We start from the raw sequence: 22,606 nt of genomic DNA on the forward strand, positions 1-22,606 counted from the left end.
AAATTGGCGAGAATTTTGAACGTTTATTTAATCGGCTATCTCAACTTTTTATTATACATCGAGTTACATACATATTTACAATAAACATTAATTATTCTGTATACGTTGAAACAGGCGCAATTATAGATATACGCGTAGACTATCTTTCATACAGTGTAACGTTTAACGTGATCTAACGAAAGAAATTAAAGCTTACGCTATTGTCTGCAAGCATTCCATACCCAAATACCAATAAGACGTAACGAATCTATTATTACGAATTTTTAACGCTTACATGTGTCAGTTGTTTTAATTGTTCATTCATCTCGTTTATTAATTATATTGACGAATAATAGAGAATGTAATTCGTTAAGTTTATAGAATGTATGCATTTGCATATCCGTTTACAGATAGCTAAACTCACAACAAAATATAAAATTCAAACACTTGTTAATGGCATTTGTTATCATACCGGTATCGTTGCCAGAGGAGAGTATGTTTAAATTTGATAAATACTTTTATGTTGAATGAAATATTGAATACCTAATAATTTATTACTTTGCACAATCCTTACGGATGTACTTCAGTTGTGAGAACTGCATAAATTATTTAGCATTTTGCATAGCAACCAGTGGCTTTAGGCTTGAAAACTTGTATTGAACAGGTATTTATTGGATACAAAACTGATTAATTTTAATCACAACCATTTTCAAAATGGTTTACCAATGCTCGTCATCTTTTTATAAATACCCAAATTGGGTGGTACAGTCAGCTTATTTGACTATCAATAAATTTCACCATTTGGCAATATTGCTACCAGAATTATGTAGGAATAAACAGTACACAAAGTTTCAGAAGAAAAAAAATAGAACATATTTTTGTAATTTATATTCAAGGAACATTCCGTTAAATACATTGCTTTTGCACATTTAACTCAAATGATATCCTTTACAAGAACGTATATACATTCACTGGCAGATCTAATTTAAATTGCACAAATATTTCTTTGAAAAACATGAACAATGTGTTGTTAAACAAAGTCTGTCATTTTACAATCTATATGAAAAATAATTTACATAGTTTCTGTAATGTATGGATTCTCTTTTTTCAATGTACGGTTCGTTTATAAATAGGAAATACGTTAATCGTATTATTGGAGGACAGCGATAATTACTATTCGTAGTATTGGTAAAGCAAACTGAAGAAAAAGTCCCATAAATAGCAATAATAATTGCCTACAAATATACATCTGTGCAATCAGTTATTGATTAAGATAGAAATGAATTATAACTTTGTGAATGCATGATTTTTTCATTCAACAAAACAGAAATGTAGTACTCTTGTGTGCTTCGTTGCCTTGTTGCAATGATTAAAGTGTATTCTGGCGGCAAATTTAGTGAACGTGTCACATCTAATTCGAATGTAATAGGCAAAGTTCAATATACTTTGTCAGTTTTGCAAAAAGGAATGTTTCTGAGAGACATAGGCGTATAAGAGCAAGACCCATTTAGTCAGTGAATTTGCGATTGGGGTTGCGCCCAAATAGAGCTGTACGAACTTCAGGTACAAGCTGTTGTGCAATCAATTCTAGTCTCGACTCCAAGGTATTGTTGATTTTAATGCGGCCTGTAAAATAGTATGCTTTACTTGATGAGATAATCATAAAACAGTTACATATAATGTAACTATTATTGTAACGACTCTATTTACGTTGATATATTATGCACATGGAACTTGAAAAATATGAGAAATTAACTACATTTAATAAATATGAGATTAAAAGAGACAAAATTAAAGAAATGCAATCATATAGAGAAAAGAACAATACACACTCATAGTTTACGACTTACCTTTAGCAGCAAGCAGTTCAATACCGCCACAACTATCAGCAGATAAGAAGTTGTCTTGGTCAATTTTGATAAGTACTTCCTTCTTAGATATTTCATTATAAGTTTGTTGGATGGATTCAAGAATTGATTCTGTGAGACCAACATCAGCTTGGCGAACACGAATTAAAACATGTGATTCCAGGAGCTAAACAATTTTAAATTATTACAATTATCTTGTCTGAAAAACTAGTTATGATGAAATTAATCAACGATAAGAAAAAACATTAAACCATAATAAACGTACTTGATACAAGCCCTGGATAATGAGTAACTTTAAAATTTGGCTATAATGTTTGGGATCACGAGTTATTTCACCTAATTTTTTTCTAGCTTCATCTAACACATTACGAACGTGATCTTCACGAACTTTAAGCACCTTCAGACGAGCTTGATTAAGCATGTTTGAAGATTGTCTGTAAGGAATAATATATTGTATGAGTACAGGGTTTATAAAAACAAAAAAAGAAAATCGCTTAAGTGACATACATTTTCTTTTGCAGTTCGACCTGCTTTTCTTTTTTTTCATAATACTCCATGATTTTTAGACGCTGTTGTTGAACAAGACGACCCTTCTCAATATTAAATTCTTCTTCAGCTTTTGCATCGATTTCTTCTGCTTTTTCATTGGCTTCTTGCTCAATAAAAGCCATCATGTGCTTGATCTGTAAAACAATTTTGATCATTAAATATTAATATTTCACATTTTAAATATAGCTTTAGCAATGATAAATTCCTTTCCTAAAACTAAATTTGGCATGATTGACATTTAAAATTAGACAGCACATTGATTCTTCAACTTATATACACAAAATGTATTGAGTTTTTCATTGAGACATTCTTATATCATTATTAATGACCTAGTTATAGTAGCTTACATTTATATATGTTATTCTATAATATTTATCAATGATCCTTATGCAATGTTACCTCAACGTCATTTTTATTATAGAAAGAATTTAATTAAATGCACCGCAAATGTGATAATTTTATTTCGAAAGCTCTTAAATAATGATAATTCAAAATGAGCCTCGCTGTGACGTGCTGAGGATAAGGATAATTGTTTTAGCCGACCATCCGTCTCACATTTGAGCAGCAATGAAAGAGTTATTTAAAAGACCTTGGATTCCTACAAAATCATTGTTATCGTATGCCAACAAGTTTGTACTATTTATAAATTTCCTCTTCACAGAGTAGTATATTGCAAGGCTGTAAATCCCAGATCGTCGTATAAAATGTCAATCTTTCAGGGGGTAAATTTAATAAGCTGAAAGATTTGCATTAATTTGGCAATATGATAGGAAAGTAGGCCGTTCCTTGCCGTATAATGTATTTATTTCAATCTCTGTCGTCTGCTAGTGAGGTTAAAATTAGGTAAAATCCAACGGTAAGCAGAGATCGTGAAATATAATCAAACGATCTCATTGATGCGACGAGAGCGGATAAGAGTTGTAAGTGATTTGGCACCCGAGAAAAAAAAGAGGTGGAGTCGTTTCTGTTAGAGTAAAAATAGTTAAGGACGACAGCGCGTATTCACACTAACCTGCTTTTGCACGTCGGCATCGCTGAGAGCCATGGTGTCGTGAGTTAATTTGACTGGATTAAAGGAGAAATATTACCAGGACAATTCAAAGGAATGTATCGACTAGCAGGCGAAATCAGAGAAACGAGTCAACGCCTATACAGCCAAGGCATTTGCTGGACTACCGAGGCTGCGGGCGACCGCCGATCATATGATCGCTGCGCGCGCACCTGCGTGTGAGAAGAATAGTCAAATGAGCAACTACTCGACTTGATGCACCCTCTCCTTAATTTGTTTTATTTTAGAATTTGCTAATACCGAAACCAATCCGTGTACAGAAGTTTGCGTTTTCGCTTTCACGCGACTGTGCGGGTCCTTATTTTCTATAAAAATAATACCGCATTTTAAATCGCGTACAAGAGGCTTCCTTTGACTTATATCGTCAAGAAAGAAATTCGCATTACCGACAGTAGGTAGTTCCGCGTCACTCTATCAGTCAAGGGCGCTCGTATTCTCGCACGTTTCTCGCGTGAATATATAGACATCGATTAATCAAATTCACGGTTACCAATTTTTTGTTCGTAAAAATGCGAAGACCGACGAGTTCTTGACGCGGCGTAAATTCTTAAATTAAACGAACCTACGAGAAGTGCGTTCCGACGGGCATTTACGACGGGTTTTATCGGATGCGCGACGGAAATTTGGTTGCTGATTTGAGGAGGTCGTCGAAATTGCTAATATGGCAGAAATTTGTGTCTGATGTTGTTAAAGTTGAGAAAGTATCATAACATGTAACGGAAGGATATTAGTAAATAGTCCAGAAGTGTTCGTCAAACAGTGATTTCAGTGGGCCAGTGCGTGTACGAATTGAAAACTCGCCAGCGAGCTACCGACTGTTTAAATTATCTTCCCGTAACACGTTCCTTTCGAGTCAACAACATCGACTTTTTAGTGTCTTTTTTTTTGACCTTCATCTACTTTGTTTATCATGAATTCAATTGAATACTCGTCGCAGTGATTTGCAGCTGGGACGAGTTAAATAGGTAATGACTTTTGAGTCTCCCTCGAGCTTACCTTACCTCCAAAATGGTCTCACTATAACCTTTGTTTCCTTATGCTTGTCACACAACTCTGGCACTTTTGATGTCAGAAACATCACTTGGAGGACTCTCGCTCATCTTTGTCGTGACCTTATTTCCCCACTGTTGATATATTTCTCTGCCCCATCTTCGCCGTACGTTTCTAATCAGGATGTGAGACTCGCTTCTATTGTACCTCTTCCGTGGAACCGAGCTCTACCTGTGGCAGATAACACATCTGGATCAAAGCTGGTAGGAGAAGTCTTCTCATATTGTGTTTCAAGGCAGTTTTGTCTTCCAGATCTATTCTGGATGTATCGTAAAGGAGTTTTTTATGGACTCGATTATCCTGCGTTCAACGACAAAGGATAGAGATGATGTACGTCGAGAATAAATTGCACTGCATCGGTTTTCATTGAAAGCGTGGTGGTTCCTGCAAATATCAGGGCATTGTATAAATATACAGCAACGATGTTTATCAAAACATTAAGGAACGATGAGCTTCAAATATGCTTATGAAGTAACGTAGAAAGAGGTTAGTCTCTCGTGTGGGTCATGGAACCCTGTTGATATTTTTCTCTGTTACTAGGCTTAGTTTATTCTGTTCGCTATGTTTAAGGTATTGAACCGTCGATAGCGGAAGACTGTGTTGCTTTCAAAATTTGTTTTTGCTTTCACAAAGAAATGGTGGTATCGGTTGATCAGGAGAAAGTAATTTAATAAGTTTATTCACATTGGATGTAGGTGTTCTTAAACCATATTCCTGTGAATTCTTGATTACAAGTTTATCCATAATAAAATGGATATCAGAGAATACAGACTCGAGGCTCTCGATTATCTTTGATGATTATTTCATATTCGTTGAATTTTCCAATTGCATGTGTTGAGTGTTAGAGGTTATGTTTCATGCCAAATCATTGAGGAAATAAGTTTATTCTTCTCTAAAATTGATCTCAAATGATTAATTTATATATGTAATATGATCTTTCAAATGTATCGATATTGAGAATTGAAGATCTTTTTGTATCGTAAAGGACTCATTCATCCCATAATTTTTTGACGAAAAACTTAATGTCATTATCCTTTTACCTATTCCATTATTACAGGCAGCTGTTACGGATCCATACCATGGATGTCATTCGAATTCGTAACTTTGATCTCGCGAGTGACTCGAGCTTTGTCACAAAACAGTGGTTGTGGTAATTAACATAAACAAAGTGTACCGGTGTGCCCCAGCAGGTACTAAACAGTGAAGCCACCAGGCTATGGCTAATTTGAACTTCGAGCAGCCACCACGCAGTATTGCAAATGCAAGCCTAACTTCGCGTGGGGGTGGTGGGGGGAGTTTAAGTTCTTCGACCCTTGCGGGTCATGTCACGCCCACCTCGGGCATGTTCTCAGGCTCGTCTGCAAGCACCTCAAGCACAGCTAATTCCACTGTCGTGGGTGCCAACGTCTATCCTGGAACAACGGCAACGGGAAGTGCACAGCCTACAGGGCATCAACCACCTCAGCAGCAGCTTTCGCCTATGGGCAATAGAGGACTCTTTGGGCAGAGAGCTTTCGCCGATAGACGTACAATGCCTGCTCTTGGGTCAGTTTTTTTTTATTACCTAGATCACATAAAGCGTACTTATTGAACTGTGAAAGCATCTATCTTATCATTAGTGACGACTACCAATGGTCAGAAGCTATTATAATTCAGTCATTTACGTGACAGAATATAATTTTTCTTTTTTCAACTTGTAAATTAATATCATTCATATAAATGCAAAATGGTGGATGCTAGAGGAACTACCTCGAATTTTTAATTAATATGAAGTACAAGCTAAGAAGATTCGTGCTAAATTTAATTAACGCTGTCGATACGTTTTTCAGGAATTCTAATCCAATGGGTAGTATGGGAAGTTTTGGAATACCTCCAAGTCGCAGCTACGGATCTCAAAGTGCGATCAACAATTTCCATTCTGTGTTCGGGGGTGGAGGTGGAGGAGACACGAGCACCCCTCCACTTCTTGATCTCTCCGAGTTCCCTTCTCTAACTAATAGAGGCCAGGGTGATTCTGTGCCGCAGCCTAGTCCTATGCCAGGAAAGCAACCTTATGGTAATTTCCATGTTATTACAATGGAAAGAGTTGATGCGTTTTCAATTTCAATTCCAAGCATGACTTAAAAATAGTAAAATTTAGTTTCACTAATAACTACTCCATTAGTTATGTCGTTTTGAGAAACGTTACATCGTTTCGTTTAATTAAAAATTCCTATTGTACATAACGACTCGTTATTGATTTTGGAATTATTATGTGGTTGCAGTTGGAATGGTAAAACAACCGACGTCCGAATCGAGCGAATTTACTATGAGTTCGGAAGATTTTCCTGCGCTACCAGGCACGCAAAGTAGAGAAGGGCCATCGCCAGGAGGTGGCACATCGGGGGAAAAGGGTATACCAGTTGGTCTTGGTCCGGAGATCGGTCAAGATGTGCTGCAAGCCAACAGAGCGACTGGCTCTGAAAAGATTCAGGCGTCTAAAAGAGGCATACAAACATCACCCGACGGTACGAGGAAGTCAATATATTTTCGCATCATTTCTAGATTACTTTCAACGAAGAAATACCTGATTCAATAATGAAATTGCTGATCTTATTTTAGGTAAAGTGACGCACATACCGGCAAGTATGGTAAAAGACCAGTTCGGAATGGTGGGCCTCTTAACATTCATCAGGGCAGCAGAGACGGATCCGAACCTTGTGTCTTTGGCACTAGGGCAGGATTTAACGGCGCTAGGGCTCAATTTGAATTCTCCCGAGAATCTTTACCAAAACTTTGGTGGACCTTGGGCAGAAACACCGTGTCGACCGCAGGACATCGACTTTCACGTACCGCCAGAGTATCTTATCAATTCTTCCATCAGGTATCGCGCCTTTGGACATCCAGATTTATATAGGATTTTATCTGCGATAAATTACATTTCCTTGGTAATTTTTATCGTGCGACCACGTTTTGACCGTTTTTATTTCTTGTAGGGATAAGTTGGCACCTGTTAAATTAAATCGGTATAAGGATGATCTCCTATTTTATATGTTTTATACAAATGTCGGAGACGTATTACAACTGGCAGCAGCGGCAGAATTGTAAGTGCGAAACTTAATTATACTTGAATGGATGTATGAAAGTAATGAAATGAGGACCATTGAAATTGTCCGTGTTGAGTGCTTGAGCTATGTATACGTATGTTTAGGATCAATTGACATTTTATTTAATATTTACAGATATAGCAGGGAATGGCGGTACCATATGGAGGAGAAAGTTTGGATAACACAGGCGCCAGGACACGTGTTGGTGGAAAAGACTTCGACGTACGAGCGTGGTACTTACTACTACTTCGATGCGCAAAACTGGAGGAAGGTAGCTAAGGAGTTCCATTTGGACTACACAAAGCTCGAGAGTAGACCGCATCTTCCTACAACTTTTCATCAATCTCAGCCTTGACTACAGGTCATTATATGCATATTTTCTCTTATATTTCGTTCGAGTTAATATAACTAAAATCCGACAATCGTATCCAAGGCACCTATGTTATACAAAACCGTTTATCACATTTCAGATCTGCCTGCAGACCTTTGTGCTGTCTGTGAGCTGGAGGTATTCAGCTATTGTATAAATGAACAAATTTAATAATCTTTAATAAAAACATAAAATTCGAAGAGTAAAGAACAAGATTCTGTGATCATACAAAATGAGCTGTTTTTCAAAACGAGACCTCTCCATTCGTCTTAGGTTTAAAATTGACTTAGGAATAAATTTAAGTGCATTTTATTGTTCTGTATATTATATATTTCCGGAATGATTCTTGCTTTTCACTTCAAGTTATTCTTCTCTAATTTTACTGCTTTAGAAGCAAGCTCTATTATATATTCCGATGCATTAATGATGTTCTTCTCGATGTAATTCCTGCTGTTTGACTCCGTTTCGTCGGGGAAGTACCTTTAATATTTATGTTAGTTTTTAATCCTCAATTCATCTCTAAATTAATTATCTTTAACAAAAGTGAGTTGCTGTACCTGTAATTAACCATTATTCCACAACTGTTTGTTACTCCTCGTGGTGATGGATCTGCCATCCAATTTATCCTCCATATAACTGCTCCATTCCGAAGATGGAAGTTTGCTATTGAGAAAATGTCATAAATTCATACATCAATCGCAGCTTCTATTAAGAAACAGCTTGAACAGAGAGTTTATTACCAACGGAATTTAGAGCATAATTCCTTCTTTTTTCTCTATACAAATATCGAGCGCATGCTCTTATTAATGGTTCTTTAAGAATTTCTGTCAACATTATGTCATTTGTCCATCGTGATGAATCGAACGTTTTCTTCAGAGATGTATAGAGATTATCGGATCGAAGGAACCTTTGGATTATATCACGTTCGTAATTATCAAATATGTTACTTGGGTCTACAAAACGAAATCAGTTACTCCAAGATGTATCATTTATATACTTATTTCTAGAGTTGTAAATCTGAAAGTGAATCTTGATCTTATATTTAATTATCTCTGTTAAGATATGGATACCTTGTTTTATTTTTTCTAGAAGCCATGTTTTAAAATTAGGTATGGGAGATAAACTGGACAGCTCATTGACCAAAGGGAATTCTTCGATAACCTTTTTAATCACTTCCTTAATCATGTAATTGCCAAGTTCAATTCCCTGCAAATAATAATTGCAGGTATTCTTGAAATTTTTTTTTTAATTCTATTTTCTTACCTGTAAACCTTTTTGCGTAGAAGCTATGGAGTAAAATATGGCTGCTTTTATCTTGTGCTTGTCTTCTTGCATGAAAGAAATAGGTTCGGTGGTATTGTTAAGAATTCGTTCTTCTGCTTCTTTAATACCTTTGACAGTACCTGGGAAATCAAATATTCTTAGGATATTGTGTGAAATCTAAACAGGAGAGAATTATAAACGCATATTTTTCAGATATTGAATAGCTAGGTGAATGAAAAAAGTATGACGTACATGGTATAGTGTCGCAAAGTGCAACATGCAATACAACTATAGGTTCTCCTGGCATCGATGGATGTGTAAATACATAACATCTTCTGAATGGTCCAACTCTTCGCTTCAGGTCTGCCCAATTTCGTATCGGATGAATTGCTTCATAATCTGATACCTCGACAGTGAGTTGTCAGAAATTGCATTTGATGTTATCATTATTGATCGTTGTTTTAATAATATATTTATATTTCTACATTACTATGTACTTTTTGCAACATATCGCAAGAACTCTGCCAGGTTATTCGTTCCAAATGGAGGAATCCTACAGAAAACCATAGCAACAAAAGATCTTGCAAGGTAGTGTTCAATTGCTGGATCGCTACGGTATTTTCCATGTCATCCAATTCTGACTTGAATTCCTGTAACATCCCTAATTAATAATTTATTTTAAAGAAATGAAATCTTTAGTGATCATTTTACCAGTAAGTCGGTCCTTAGATCAACCAAGAATTTTATCCCATACGTTAGCCGACTCGTTAAAACAAATAGCCAGTAATATGGAGCTGTAAGTGTATTTCGAAGAGTACGTTCACTGATTATTATCTGCTTTTGATCCAGTGGCTGAAATAACAAAAATTGTATTTCCATCGTTCTCTCGGGAAGTACAAAATGTCAGTTATGGTACAAACCTCGATGCAAGTAAATTGTTTCACTAGCTCGAACACAGAATTGTGATTAATAGCGTAATTCATTGCTAAAGTGCACAGAAAATCTCTTTTTCCTTCTTTTGGAAGAGCATAGTACATAGAACAAACTGACTGTACTTTTCCCTAAAACAATGACGTATATAGAAAGTTTTTAATATTTGTAACATAAAGCACTTGTGACTTTAAACGTATTAATGAATTTGGTTCAGAACAACCTCGATTATCCAGTTGCTAACATTGGTATTTTTTAAGCAGAAGATCTCCTTTAATTTTTCATTAATAGGTGTAATTGTATTGCAATAACATCTCCTTGTAATCATCTTAAAATGCTGTCTTAAAATAAGGCGTTTCATGATGGTAGTATAACTTTGTCAGTATAACAATTTCAATTCGAATAGAACTTTTAATCACTAGCAATCATTGAAAAACATCAGAAAGTGCCTGTCAGTGTTGCTGCCCACTGAACACATTTAAATGCATTTAAATATAATCATAGAGCTTATAGAATATAATAAAGCTGGAACGATAGTGTGTTCGCCGATCTTGAAGTCATCCTCACTCCTCAATGTACACTGGTGGACATAAATACTGTTCCAAGTTACTGTCGGCGCCATATTCACAGAGAAGGTATTTAATTTAAATATAAACTCTCGACGTTCTTTTCAATTTTCTTCAATACGTTAGGAAGTTTTAAATTACTGTAATATCCTTGGGTATATTACTCAAAATATGCTAAAACGTTAATAATGCACAACATACGTAATTTAACTTATCCATATCTGCACGTGGGTAGAAGGTTGATCGACGGTGTCACAGATGGCGTTGTCAACCCATTTCCATTTCCATACTATTCTAACGATAAGAAAGCTCGTAGTCACTTAGCATCAATGAAATTAGTTCTCATCAATGAAATTACTTCGTATCAATGAATCATACAGAAAATACAAATCAATTAGTCAAAATGAATACAGGAAAATTGTGGGATTCTAATATACGTCGATGTCAGGTAAAGGAATTATTTACTGCTTAAAAAAATTCATCGGTAGCATCGTAAGACTTATTCTCATTTCGATAACCCGTAGGACAGGGAAAAATAATTTTGTTCGGAACTACGTCTTATTTTCCTGCGACGCCTCTCCTTCCACCCCTCATCTGTATAACCCTAAAATACGGTCTACAATATCGTGTGGTATGTCGATCGGACCAAACGTAAACAATACACGTCAGGGCCGTGGTCTGTAGACAGGGCTCAACGTATACAACAGCACGGTATGGGGGAGAGGGTATTGTTGATTATGGTCCACAACATCCGAACTTATACGAAGTACTTATCATATTCTGGAAGGAAATGAGCGGAGGTAAGGAATAATACAAGCCGTCTCGTTCACTGGCATTTTATTCTTTACATATATATTTATTTATTTCATTATCTCTGGTTTTCAATTTGATCTGGCCACATTTGCGCAGACATCGTCAGATTATACATATATAATCGGCATGACCACGAGAAATGTCACAATAACATTATGATAAATCCTTACACCTCCACACGTTCTTTTCCGCATTATTACATCGACCACCCGTCATGGAATGTTAAGTATGTTACCGCGTTATTCATTATAGTAAAATATACACATAATTCATATTTATCGTAAAGTATATTATCATACTGATATATACATATATCAGCATCAATATATATATATTTATATGTATATATATATATATCGATTGAAGTATTAACAGTTGCAGGCTAGCCATTTAATAATTCCACGTACATCCGAGGCCCTTAACTCGACGGACCGCTCAGGAAACCGGAGGAAAAAAAAAGTCCCAAATAGAACTCTCTTTCGAAAAGGGAGGATAAGGAAAAGGACGTTTCCTCTATTTCCAGAGATCCTTGTCGGCCAACGAGAAGAGGAAACGTCTTTGGGAGTTTCCTAACGAGGATCCGTGCGAATCGAGGGTCTCCCACGTAACGAAAGTCGTTTTTACTCTTAATGTCCTGTAGCGTTCTGTGTCTACTGAAGTACGGAGTAGATTGACATGTAAACCCATTAATTATAAATTTAGTTGATTGTATTCATCGTGTGTATACACCCGTGGACGATGCCTCTAAGTAACAGGTCGGCGTGAGTCTCGAAGGGGCTTTCAGTCGCTCGGCCCTTTAATTTTACTTTAATTAATAAAACGGAAAAAAGGAACGAGCGAGGAGGCGAAAGCCCTCGAGATTCAAGTCGGATTCAGTGAGCAGTCTTAAGTAGGAGAAGAGAACCCACTCGGGTCCATTTTGAAAAATACGAGACCGTCGCTTTCGATCGCCTTCTTTCCCTCCTATGAATTATTCATAATTCGCCACCTCCTCGTAGAACGTACGTCGTGTATGTGTGTATGGGTGTGTGTATGCGCGCTTGTCTTTTTGTTTCTTTAGTAGACCTTTAACGTTTAAACATTATGCACGATTAGTCTGGCAAACGGGGATTGCAGGTGCTCTAAGTGATCGCGGTTAGAACGATCGCAGAAGACATCGATGAGGACGATTTTTCTCCCTCCTTCAGCATCCGCGATCCCTGGGACCCGATTCTCCAGTTCATTGTATTTTTTCTTTTTTTTTTTCCGCAATCGAGTAGATTCCCGTGAAAAATTTTGCATCGTTGGGGAGCCACGCCATTGGTCAATGTTTGAAAGTCGTATACGATTTTCATACGTTCTGCAGTGACGCGACTTCGGAATAATCCGAAAATTTGTATGGGAATTTTGTCGTATGTGAAAAAAAAAAATCTGTATGGACTCGAGAATTGCAGTCCTGGGATCCGATTCTTTAAACGCGGGGTAGTTGAAATTTCGCAAACTCAAGTAGATCCCACACGAAGACGAAACCAGATCATACAAAGGGGTAACTTATATGCATATCCAACGCTTACATGTAGGCTAGTACGATGCAATGAAAATATTGCTCCGAATTCCCCCCAGCGCGTCTCGTGATATCGATAAGAGCATCCGCATGGGTGGATTTTGTCATTCTTTAGTTTTATACTGGATTCGTCGTCCCGAGTCTGGTCGCAAGATCGGTTGGAAAAGTTGCCTCGATTTCGAGATCGCAATTGCACCTCAACCGCGGTCTTGCGCTTTCATATCGCGGATTCATCCTCTCGAGATTCGAATGGCCAAAGTTTGAGAAGAGTCAGCTCGAGATATTAACTACAATTGTTTCCTTGCTGAGAACAGTTATGACCGTCGCGTAGGATTGTTCTTGCAGTTTGGAGGAACTGGAAGTTACTTTTTTGTGCGCTCAGTCGATGCGGTATGGATCAGATTTGAAATTTGGTAGAATTTGCAGGTATCTTTTCATTTACGTCATGGACATGATAATGTACACGAGGGAAATATATTTGTGATCGGGTCGAGTGGAATTATAATTTGCAATATCGATGAATTCGATAAAAAAGGACGCTGAAACGACTATACGAATAGAGGTTTTTTTTAATTTTTGTTACTTTTCATGGTTTAATTTTTGTTTAGAGGATTTGGAAGAAGTAATGGTAAATTTAAGTCATTTCGGAGATAGGCACCTGTACGTTATCGAGTATTGAATTGTTTGAGAAAAAGAATTAGGTCGTTTATCCGCGGTGAGTCCGTATGCAACGAAGGAATCGAGACGAGCGTTTGAAGAAATTTTTTCACGGTTTATTTTTGGCGAATTTCATATTTTTATCGTTTGAGGGGATCACGGGTGATACCATTTCTGGAGCGGCAAAGTCCTCTCACATCCGAGATTCCCTCGGGATGCTCCATTTCCATTCGTTGGGGTCCACATGAAACCAGCCGACCTCCTTCCTTTTCCCCTTACATATGTAACGCGTCCTCTTCTCGCGATATCGTATCGTCGCCTCGATACTATGAGATCATAACATTTTTTGAATTCCTGAATCTTTACGCCTAACGTGAAAATATATACATTTCTGGGTAAATTTTTTCATCCGTATAACTTTCTTGCAAAATGAATATCGAAAGACTTAAAGGGACGTGAAAGTGGCATCCGAGGAATCAATCGTTCCTGACAACTTTTCACCGAACTAGGTGTATCGAATCATCTCAAACTTTAATATGGAGACCATAAGCAAGGTCCCGACACCCATAAAATTTGATGTTTTATAAAAAATGTCAAAAATATCTGTAAACAAATTTTAAAAAAATTGAAATTTCATGGCTGTCGGGACCTATCTTATACCCTCCAAGTTCATGTTGCAAAGTCTGAAACGATCCGGTACGTCCATTTCGGAGAAAAGTTTCATAAACTCGGAGATGTCATTTAATTGTCCCGAGGAAAAATAACGGTCCCGAAATGACAGTCCCTGTCGATATTGATAAGTCTCAGGAGAAATAAACGATAGCGTCATATAAAGAAAGCTGCGTGTCCCGGGGCACTATCACGCGAGTCAGACATCGTCCACGCGGACCCTTATCATCCGTAATACCGAGGCGACGAAATGCCACACGAAAATCCCAAGTCCGACCTTTCGAATCGCGAGAGACCCCGTGGAATTCCCGGAGGATGACCCGGGATCTCCCGAATAACTCCAGGAGCTCGTTTCGTGCATTAAAATCGGTCGCTCCCTCGAGGCAATTCCCTCGGCAGCCTTGTACGAGTCTCGTATTCCCTTGTAAAGTCAATTCTAAGCCTGGAGACTCCTCGGTATATTAATTATTAATTGATCATGCGCCAGACCCTCCGAACTTTCCTAGCTTTCCTCGCTCGCGGGACTTTCTCGCCGTAGACAAAAAGCGCGCATAAGCCCTCGCTTATGTATGCGGATCCCCCAACTACGGTGAATATAATACGTGGTTCACGTATATTGTCGCGGGTATAGTTGGAGCGTGCATGCGTACAACGTGTACACTCGGCGTCAGTCTGTATATCAGTCGAAAGGAGCGCCCAATCGATCGCAAACCGAGCGCCAGCCGGGCTCGGCTCGATCAGCTGATCCGCCGACCACGTGACAGCGGGCTTGACAGCGAGCCCGGCAGCGAGCTGGATACCCGCTATCGGTTCTCTCCGCCCCTTTCCGGCGCCATTTGCGATGGACCCGGCGGTCGGACAGCTAGTCTCTACGTCCAGCTGACTCAGGATAATCCGCATTAATGAGGGCCTTAAACGCGATCCACGTATCTCCGATTTTCCTCCGAGTTCTCCTTCTAGTGGAGGTACGTGGACGTTTTCCATTTTGGACCGAGGAATCCGATGCCGATTATTGGGTGCCGTTGGGCACACGATGCGAATGTCAATCCACATTCACCCCTCCCTCAATTTACGCGGATATTCATTTTAATTATTTTCTTTCGTTAAGGTGTTTCATGTAAATATGTATCTTTAAAACTTTTTTTTCCAATATGTTTTCCTTCGTATCGATAGACTTTATGTGGCGCGATTGTCATTCGCGTAAAACGATTGCTCGTGGAAAGGGTACTTCGCGTAAATTGAGGGACGGCTGTATGTGATAAATGATTGGGTTTTTTCTGGAAGAGATTCTTGGGAAATTTTGGTACGAGTAGTTTGGTTTTGTGAATTTTTTTCTTTTTGTTTGTAAAGTCATTTTCGGTGTTAAGGAGCGCAGGGTGAGGACGGGTATATGATCTAAGGATTTAAGGAGGAGATTGTAGTAATTAAATGTAGTCTAAGGCATTGAGGATGTACAGGAAGCGTTTTCGGGTAAAATTCCGCGAACGCATTGAATGTCCAAAATGGAATATGTCCGTAAGAGAAGTTAGCTGAAATTCGGAGATAATTTGATTATTCGTTAAGGTCCATAAAAAAAAAAAGAAAAACGCTTTGGCAAAGCATGCCGACTAAATCGGCCCTGTCCATAATGCCGTTCAGCTACAAAAAAGCAGAACAAAGGGTGCATCGAAGAGTAAATGAATAAAATGCCAACGATAACAGGGCACGAATGAGCAACAATGTGAAAATTTTGCAGATACAGATTTCTTTTTAAAGAAACATGCAGAGTTCCCCAGAATTTTGAGAATTTACATTTTATTCCTCGCACGGGACCCGGTAAATGATTCGAGGACACTTGAACCGTATTTTGAGTTTACGCTTATATGCGAGAGTATATTTTTCTACAAAATAAGGAAAAGATAATATGTCCGGTTTTTCAAAATTCTGTGGAAAATTTAATTGACTCAATTTCACTACTTAGCTGCAATTTTCCTATCCACTTGTATATTTTATAGAAATCCGGCGTTATACATGTTTCCTCACTCTTTGATCGCTGTTAATCCTGTTTCCGAAATAATCTGATTTAGGATAATGAAAACTAAAAACCTGCGACGAATTTTTAGTGCAATTTCCTTTGATCGAATTTTCACGCAAATAATTACGGCGAGATAGGTGGACATCTTTTTCTATGGACGAGATCGATCTCGATCTTCGATGTGGTCCACAGAATTTCGAAATTGGAAACGAATCCGAAGTGGAAGTTCGCATAAGCGTCTAGTACATCCATGGCCGGATATTTGAAAATAATATCGCTTCTCTCTAAATTAATAATTTGCCTCTTAATCGTCGTTCTTGTAGGCGCTCCGTTCGTACAGTGAGTTCGAGATTATTTGTTTAGCCTTACGACTCTTTTCCCTGCGTATCCCTCTAGACGTACTTTCTCCCTTCCTCACGTTTCATTAATTCTTCTTTATTTTAAATAATTGGCATTGTCGCTCCCTCAAATTCGAATAATTTGAGCTATTTGAGCGCGATTTATTCTCGGGACTTGTGAAACCGTCGCGATTATCGAACATTCTGTCTGGCGTTTGTGGAAATCTTCATGTAAAGATTGGCCTACTCGTTGCCGGGATAAAACGCTTTTCCGGTTCGATGAGACCAACTTCCGGTTCTCGTTGGGACCTCGGAGCTTTTCATATATGTTCCGTGTTTTCCGGAACTTTGCTCCGAGCGCCGAGAAAGTCTCGGGGAAAATGCGTTCCATATTTTTGCAAGGCGATCCGAATTTTTCCTGAATTCTTTGAATCTTACGTCTCGTTAGATTCGCGCATTCGGTGAAATATTAATTGAAAATCTTCAGTCGATTGAACATTGAGATTGGTGGAAGGAAAACATCCCCTTAGAAAATAACACGAGGTATGTAACAATTAGTTCGACAAATTGACCGGTGATCGCAGGGAAATTAATTTCTTACGATAGGAAACTTTACTCCATTGCTGTAAATGCTTTATCGTTAAATAAGTTCCTTCTTTTATCCGTTCAGAAAATAGTATTTGCGATTACTGCAAACATTTTGCTAACTCTTAATCGTTTAGCTAAATCATTTCTGTCAGCTCAAAGACACCAATTAAGTCTATTTATTTGCATGAAAATGTGCTCTTCGGGTGATATCAGCTGATCGTGAAATGAAATTTCCATCGATACGTCTTTTCAATTTATAACCCGTGATCGCATCAATCAACAACGACGTAATTATTGCGAAATTAGGACGCGGACAGAAATCTTAGCAATTTTTCTAAGGCGATCGAAAAGCAAAGAGATAAGTACATCGTTCGCGATTTTATGTTCCTATCAATGTTTCGTTTTATGTGTTTCACATCTTAGAAAATATTTACGTCCTACCGGATGTTTCTCTCATCTTCCGGGGCAATTTGATATTTCCGTCTGTGACTTTCTTTCAATTGTCCCCATAATTATGAAAGTGGTCTAAGTCATATATTTTTTGTTTCGAAATTACATGGAATTAATTTCCTTTTAAATAATATGGCGTGAAATAACTGATAAACTCACTTTTTTTTTTAATTTTGACTTAGACTACTTTCGTAATTATGGGCAGAATTGTAACAATAATTTCGACTCGGAAGGGGCGTAAAAATAATGGCAGGGAATCGAGAGAGTCAATCAACCGAGCAATCTGTACCGTGACGGATTTATTGTACCGTCGTTGGTTCCCTTGATTTCCGCGTTATTTTCACAGTTGCCAAAATGCCAGAAACACAGACAGAGTCCGCACGTTGAATGCCTTTCGGAGTAAAGCTCGGAAACGGAAATGTATGCCCCGTCTTGTTGGCCGGAGCATCACTCTTCCATCCGGTTAGCGTAAACTCGTTGAAAAATAAAAATAAAAATAAAACCCGTGGCCGAAAGATTCTTTTTTCCCGTCCTCCAGCATTCGTCGAAAGTGTCGGAGAGCATTCAGGAAACTGTTTTCCACCCACCGCCGACGAAATGCCTGATTTTAATTAGCACCGTTGGTGAAATGATGCGACGATGTCGGTCGCCATTCCCAGCCCGTCGATGCTCGATATTCGGTGCAGTTAACCGGAGTAATTGCTCGGTCGCCATTTTCAAAAGCTTATTACAATTAGTTAAAATATCTGCCGAAGAGGACGAGGTGCGCGGACCCATCGAAATAATTTAATATCCCATCCGCGTCCAATTAATGGGCTCCGCAAACCCGGGACCGCAATTTCGCGCGTCCGCAAAAATGAAGGAACTTCAAAAGCCCGCAAAGCACATTCCTCGATTAGTCGATAAATTGGTACCTAGGATTCAATTCCGACTTCGCTTTTCCCCGGATTAGCTCCAAACGTAGTCTCCCTCGATCCAAGAATCGCGTTGATCGATATACCGAATGTTATATCAACCTCAATCTCGAAAAGCAAGTACTCACTTGTACCCAAAATATCGAAATCGCGTTATCGGCGTTCGACTCCGCCGAAGATAAGGAATCAATCGGGTCAATAAATCGACCGAGATTACCTCGGTGCGGTTGACGATTTTTTACGAGCGACGTTCATGGATTTTAAATCGTACAGAGTAGAAAATAATTTCTATTCGCAATGAAGTCTTCTTGATGTTACTTAACCTAACGTTTTTAAATTGTAGAATATTAACTCTATAAAGAAAAAAAAAGAAAAAAAAAATTATTGAACAAAAGTTGCATCTTTCGCGTGTACAATTCACCCTTACAGTCGGTACCCGTGTTAAATACTGCAATGGATACTTTGGTCACTCGTGACATTTAATCTCTAGGATATTTGTAATAGAACGCCGAAGGAGTTTCGAGCAGCTTTCCCGACGTCGGAGCGACTACGGATGAATGAAACAGCCGAAATGCCGAAACCGAGATGAAATCCTCTCTCTCTTTTTTTTTTTTCCTTTGAGCCATTTTACCATCCGGCTTAAAAAAGCCTACCCTTTAAGGAAGGTTTGGGCACCGAAACGTAACAGTCGCGATTCTCAACCTCCTTCTATGAAAAGCGACGCTCACTAGTGCAAAGCTCGATCGGACACTGACCTAGTTATATGTATATATATATATAATATATGTCATATATATATGTATATATTTATAATCTATCACCACCGAGACGGGCCTAGGTATAAATCTATGGTTCCCTACAGTACTGTAGTTATACAGAGCCCCAAATTGACTCGAACTAAACGTAATATCGAACAGTCGAGTTTCTATCGAAATTTCTCCAACTTTCAAAGAATTTCTCCTTTCCTTCCCCTACTTTTCTTTATGACTTATTCCCATCCGCGCGGATCGATGCGAAGCGCGGATCGCGGAATTTTCTCTGGGAGAGCTTATTCCGCTTTCCGCGTTCATTCCGCGTGCTTTCCGCGAGAGTGGAAATGCGGCATTGTCCCTTCGTCACGGCAGGTGCGTACACCTCGTCGGATTGTCGCGTTATCGGGGGTTATCATGGATTCGCAGCAGAGATCGTTTAGGATTCTCGTCCTCTGGGCGAGGACGATTGATCGGTTCATTAATTTTCCAGTCGTTTTTTTTTCAATTCGCTTATTTTCCCGACGTGCCTTCGGTACGAGGACATTACCGGCCGTGCAGATATCGCTTGTAAAAGAATCGATTAGCAACCTTTTGTTGGTTAATACGTGATTAATGAGAACTGGGGATGTTAGATTATAGGTCGAGAACAATTTTCGACTGTTGGGGCGATGGACTGGATTGCAAATAAAATCCAAGAACGATTGTACTTGAGATCTTTGGCTCTTTTAAATCTGGATAATGAAATTAGTACGGACAAACGTGTCGGATTAGGAATTCAAGTAATGTCGACAAATCGATCATTTAGTACCGCGAGTAGGGTAAATGCAAGAGTTTCGTTGTATCTGTACAGTTTGTACAGATAGGATAAGTCATGATTTATCGTCGAAATAATTTTAATCGATTTCAATATGTTTTTCTCGATTTTTTTGTATTTCAGATTATTCTTGTTAGTACGTTTTAATTCATTTCGTTGATCGAATCGATTATTCCTATAGTAATAGCCGAGGAAAAAGTTAAGACTGTTCATTGTGAATAATAATATGAGTATTTAGAGGAAATGGAAGATTTTGAATCACTTTTCCAGAAGCATTTTTGGAGGATTCATCCAACGATGAAACTTTATCCGGATATTAAAGAAAAGGAATAGGAAACCCGAGTTCATTCGGTGATCCTCAATCATTAATGATAAACTGGCTGATGAGTAAATAAATAAAATAAGTAAGTACGTTAGCAGGTAAATTAATTTAATTAATGAAGGTTTGCCGGAACCATGCCAAGAGAGCTTTTAAGGTTCGGGCAGTCCTCGCTTGGATGTTCCTAGGAGTCCGTGGTGTCGTGAAATAAATCGCTTCTGCAGGTCGTACGAATTATACAGCTCAAGCTGTATACCCAAATACCGCAATTTAATATTATAAGAAGATTACCACGACTTCAGATTTGTTCGAAAACGAGCTCTCGGGGGGCTCAGAACGACTAGCTTATAAGGAACCAGTCGTCGCCCGAGGTACGTTTCGATCATCAAAGAGCTTTTAATGTACAAACTCGCAGAGATGCTTTCTATATCTCACGACCCAGCCTCTCGGTCTCCCTGGACCATCCAGACGCTCGGCCGAAATCCTTAAAAATCGAATTCCATCTTGCGAGAGGGCTTAACCCTGCCTTGAAAAACACCCATTCGAGAGGTCGTTTAGACCCGTTAATTATTCACGTTATTCAGAATTCCCCTCAGAATGTGAAGTCCGATGTTCTGTATTCTTTTCATCTCGACAAATTTTTTTTCTCAATGATGAATAATTGATTCTTGAATCGAGCGTCCCTAACGATAAGTAGAGATGCTTCGTCCAGGTATTCAGGGTATAGGTGCGGATCGAAAGCCCTTTTTTGGAGAAGTATACGCGCACGGTTTTTCTTGGACAGGGCGGCCATGTGAAGTTTCTAAAAGTTCAGGCCCCCGGGGAGAGATCGAGCTCCAGCCTTGAAGATACTTATGCCTCGCGTCTCTCGTCTTCGGTAATCCCACCGCTCGGACTCTCCCTCAAAGGGAGCCCCGCGGGTTTCTCTTTTTCGGGCTCTGCCGCCGAGAGGAAATCCCATCAGGGTCCCCGGACGGAAATCTGGGAAAGCGGAGACTTTGAGGAGGGTTTCCGAGTCCTGCGCGCGATTATTCCTCCGAGGAGAATCCTATCGGCTGTTCGCAGATTCGATTAGCGAGTCGGCTCGGATTTTCCCTGCAAATCACCCGATAATCAGACCTTGGAAGAAACTTCGGAGTTACCCGGCGAGCCCGTTTTCTTTCGGCTCCGAAACTTTCCGACTTCCTTTACCGACGTGGGCGAAAGGTCGGAAGCGCTTCCGAAGGAGCCGGAAGCGCTCCCGAGGGAACTTCGATCGTTTTCCCTCTCCAAGTTGGCGGCAAACCGAATCGGTATTTTTTTCTTCTTTTTTTTTTTTTCTATTTTAATCGACCAGAATATTTCTCATATCTTTAGGAAAAATCGCCGCTGCTTTTGGGTTAATTCCTTCTCATTTTGGGGGTTTCCTGGATTTTCCGATCACCGGAGATCTTACGAGAGTGCACAGTTTCTGAGTGGTAAGGTTTAATTTCATCGAATGAAGTTTTTCCCTTTTTGCAAGATGGAACTTTAGAAATTGACTCGGCTACGCTTTGTGACATCACCGAGTCCTTTCAGAATCTTCGTGATGGGAATTTCTGCGTCCCTAATGTCGTCTATGTCATTTATTTGACAAACTATTTTCATTATTCATTTCTCAATTAATTCCTTCGTCGTAAGAATAAGATTTTCATCAGTTTTCCACCGTGTAATTTTGTCTCTTCGATTAAAAGAAGAAACCAAATAGAGAAATTGACAATTAAGGGTCAACATTACACGAGGATCGGCACTATGAGAAGCACACAATACACTTATCGAGCACATCGACATAATGAAGCGATTTTTTTTCAACATTTTTATATATTTTTTTTGATCCTCGTGAAGCTGTTGCAACAAATTCGCATCACTGAAGCCTGCAAATTGAAAAAACTCTTGGCATTGGATCCGGCGTTTAAACAGATTTTTTAATCGTCTTTTTGTGAAGAGCGTTTAACAATATGTCCAGTGACAGATTTCTCATAAAAAT

At 38.8% G+C, this 22,606-nt stretch overlaps 3 protein-coding genes across 6 annotated transcripts; 1 reads left to right on the plus strand and 2 right to left on the minus strand.

Moving 5' to 3' along the window:
- Positions 1-3: 3 nt before the first annotated feature.
- On the minus strand, positions 4-3,596 carry LOC105695311 (V-type proton ATPase subunit E). The gene is made up of 5 exons (XM_012416775.2): positions 3,409-3,596; positions 2,355-2,530; positions 2,113-2,281; positions 1,830-2,013; positions 4-1,605 (listed from the first exon to the last, which is right to left on the minus strand). Exons 1-5 carry the CDS (start codon positions 3,439-3,441, stop codon positions 1,487-1,489), a joined length of 681 nt encoding a protein of 226 aa, XP_012272198.1. The 5' UTR covers positions 3,442-3,596; the 3' UTR covers positions 4-1,486.
- A 269-nt stretch (positions 3,597-3,865) lies between these two features.
- LOC105695308 (CCR4-NOT transcription complex subunit 2) lies at positions 3,866-8,204 on the plus strand. Of its 4 annotated transcripts, XM_012416769.2 has the most exons (9): positions 3,866-4,430; positions 4,768-5,001; positions 5,573-6,060; positions 6,345-6,571; positions 6,780-7,022; positions 7,117-7,378; positions 7,491-7,598; positions 7,737-7,962; positions 8,072-8,204. In XM_012416769.2, the coding sequence occupies exons 3-8, from the start codon at positions 5,732-5,734 to the stop codon at positions 7,954-7,956; spliced, it is 1,389 nt and encodes a 462-aa protein (XP_012272192.1). In that variant the 5' UTR covers positions 3,866-4,430; positions 4,768-5,001; positions 5,573-5,731; the 3' UTR covers positions 7,957-7,962; positions 8,072-8,204. The 4 variants fall into 4 exon arrangements, with proteins under 4 accessions (XP_012272192.1, XP_012272191.1, XP_012272193.1 ...); XM_012416768.2 differs by lacking the exon at positions 4,768-5,001; XM_012416770.2 differs by lacking the exon at positions 4,768-5,001 and having other exon boundaries at positions 3,866-4,247.
- On the minus strand, positions 8,126-10,909 carry LOC105695307 (malonyl-CoA decarboxylase, mitochondrial). Its single transcript, XM_012416767.1, has 10 exons — positions 10,388-10,909; positions 10,155-10,295; positions 9,946-10,086; positions 9,732-9,884; positions 9,487-9,640; positions 9,235-9,374; positions 9,042-9,177; positions 8,712-8,924; positions 8,529-8,634; positions 8,126-8,451 (listed from the first exon to the last, which is right to left on the minus strand). Exons 1-10 carry the CDS (start codon positions 10,523-10,525, stop codon positions 8,325-8,327), a joined length of 1,449 nt encoding a protein of 482 aa, XP_012272190.1. The 5' UTR covers positions 10,526-10,909; the 3' UTR covers positions 8,126-8,324.
- Positions 10,910-22,606: the final 11,697 nt, after the last annotated feature.

This window comes from Orussus abietinus, unplaced genomic scaffold (genome assembly GCF_000612105.2).
Source record: "Orussus abietinus isolate OABI.00-Male unplaced genomic scaffold, Oabi_2.0 scaffold47, whole genome shotgun sequence".
Taxonomy (NCBI): domain Eukaryota; kingdom Metazoa; phylum Arthropoda; class Insecta; order Hymenoptera; family Orussidae; genus Orussus; species Orussus abietinus.

What these genes read in the sequence shown, in the direction of transcription:
- LOC105695311 (XM_012416775.2), bottom strand. Translation starts at nt 3,441, where the DNA reads ATGGCTCTCAGCGATGCCGACGTGCAAAAGCAG. An exon ending in GTCGAACTGCAAAAGAAAAT is followed by an intron (nt 2,282 to 2,354) that starts GTATGTCACTTA and finishes TATTCCTTACAG; the next exon opens with ACAATCTTCAAACATGCTTA. An exon ending in TGAACTGCTTGCTGCTAAAG is followed by an intron (nt 1,606 to 1,829) that starts GTAAGTCGTAAA and finishes ACTATTTTACAG; the next exon opens with GCCGCATTAAAATCAACAAT.
- LOC105695308 (XM_012416769.2), top strand. Translation starts at nt 5,732, where the DNA reads ATGGCTAATTTGAACTTCGAGCAGCCACCACGCAGTATTGCAAATGCA. An exon ending in CTTATCAATTCTTCCATCAG is followed by an intron (nt 7,379 to 7,490) that starts GTATCGCGCCTT and finishes TATTTCTTGTAG; the next exon opens with GGATAAGTTGGCACCTGTTA. An exon ending in CTGGCAGCAGCGGCAGAATT is followed by an intron (nt 7,599 to 7,736) that starts GTAAGTGCGAAA and finishes TAATATTTACAG; the next exon opens with ATATAGCAGGGAATGGCGGT.
- LOC105695307 (XM_012416767.1), bottom strand. Translation starts at nt 10,525, where the DNA reads ATGAAACGCCTTATTTTAAGACAGCATTTTAAGATGATTACAAGGAGA. An exon ending in ACTTTGCGACACTATACCAT is followed by an intron (nt 9,375 to 9,486) that starts GTACGTCATACT and finishes TTGATTTCCCAG; the next exon opens with GTACTGTCAAAGGTATTAAA. An exon ending in CTACGCAAAAAGGTTTACAG is followed by an intron (nt 9,178 to 9,234) that starts GTAAGAAAATAG and finishes TATTATTTGCAG; the next exon opens with GGAATTGAACTTGGCAATTA.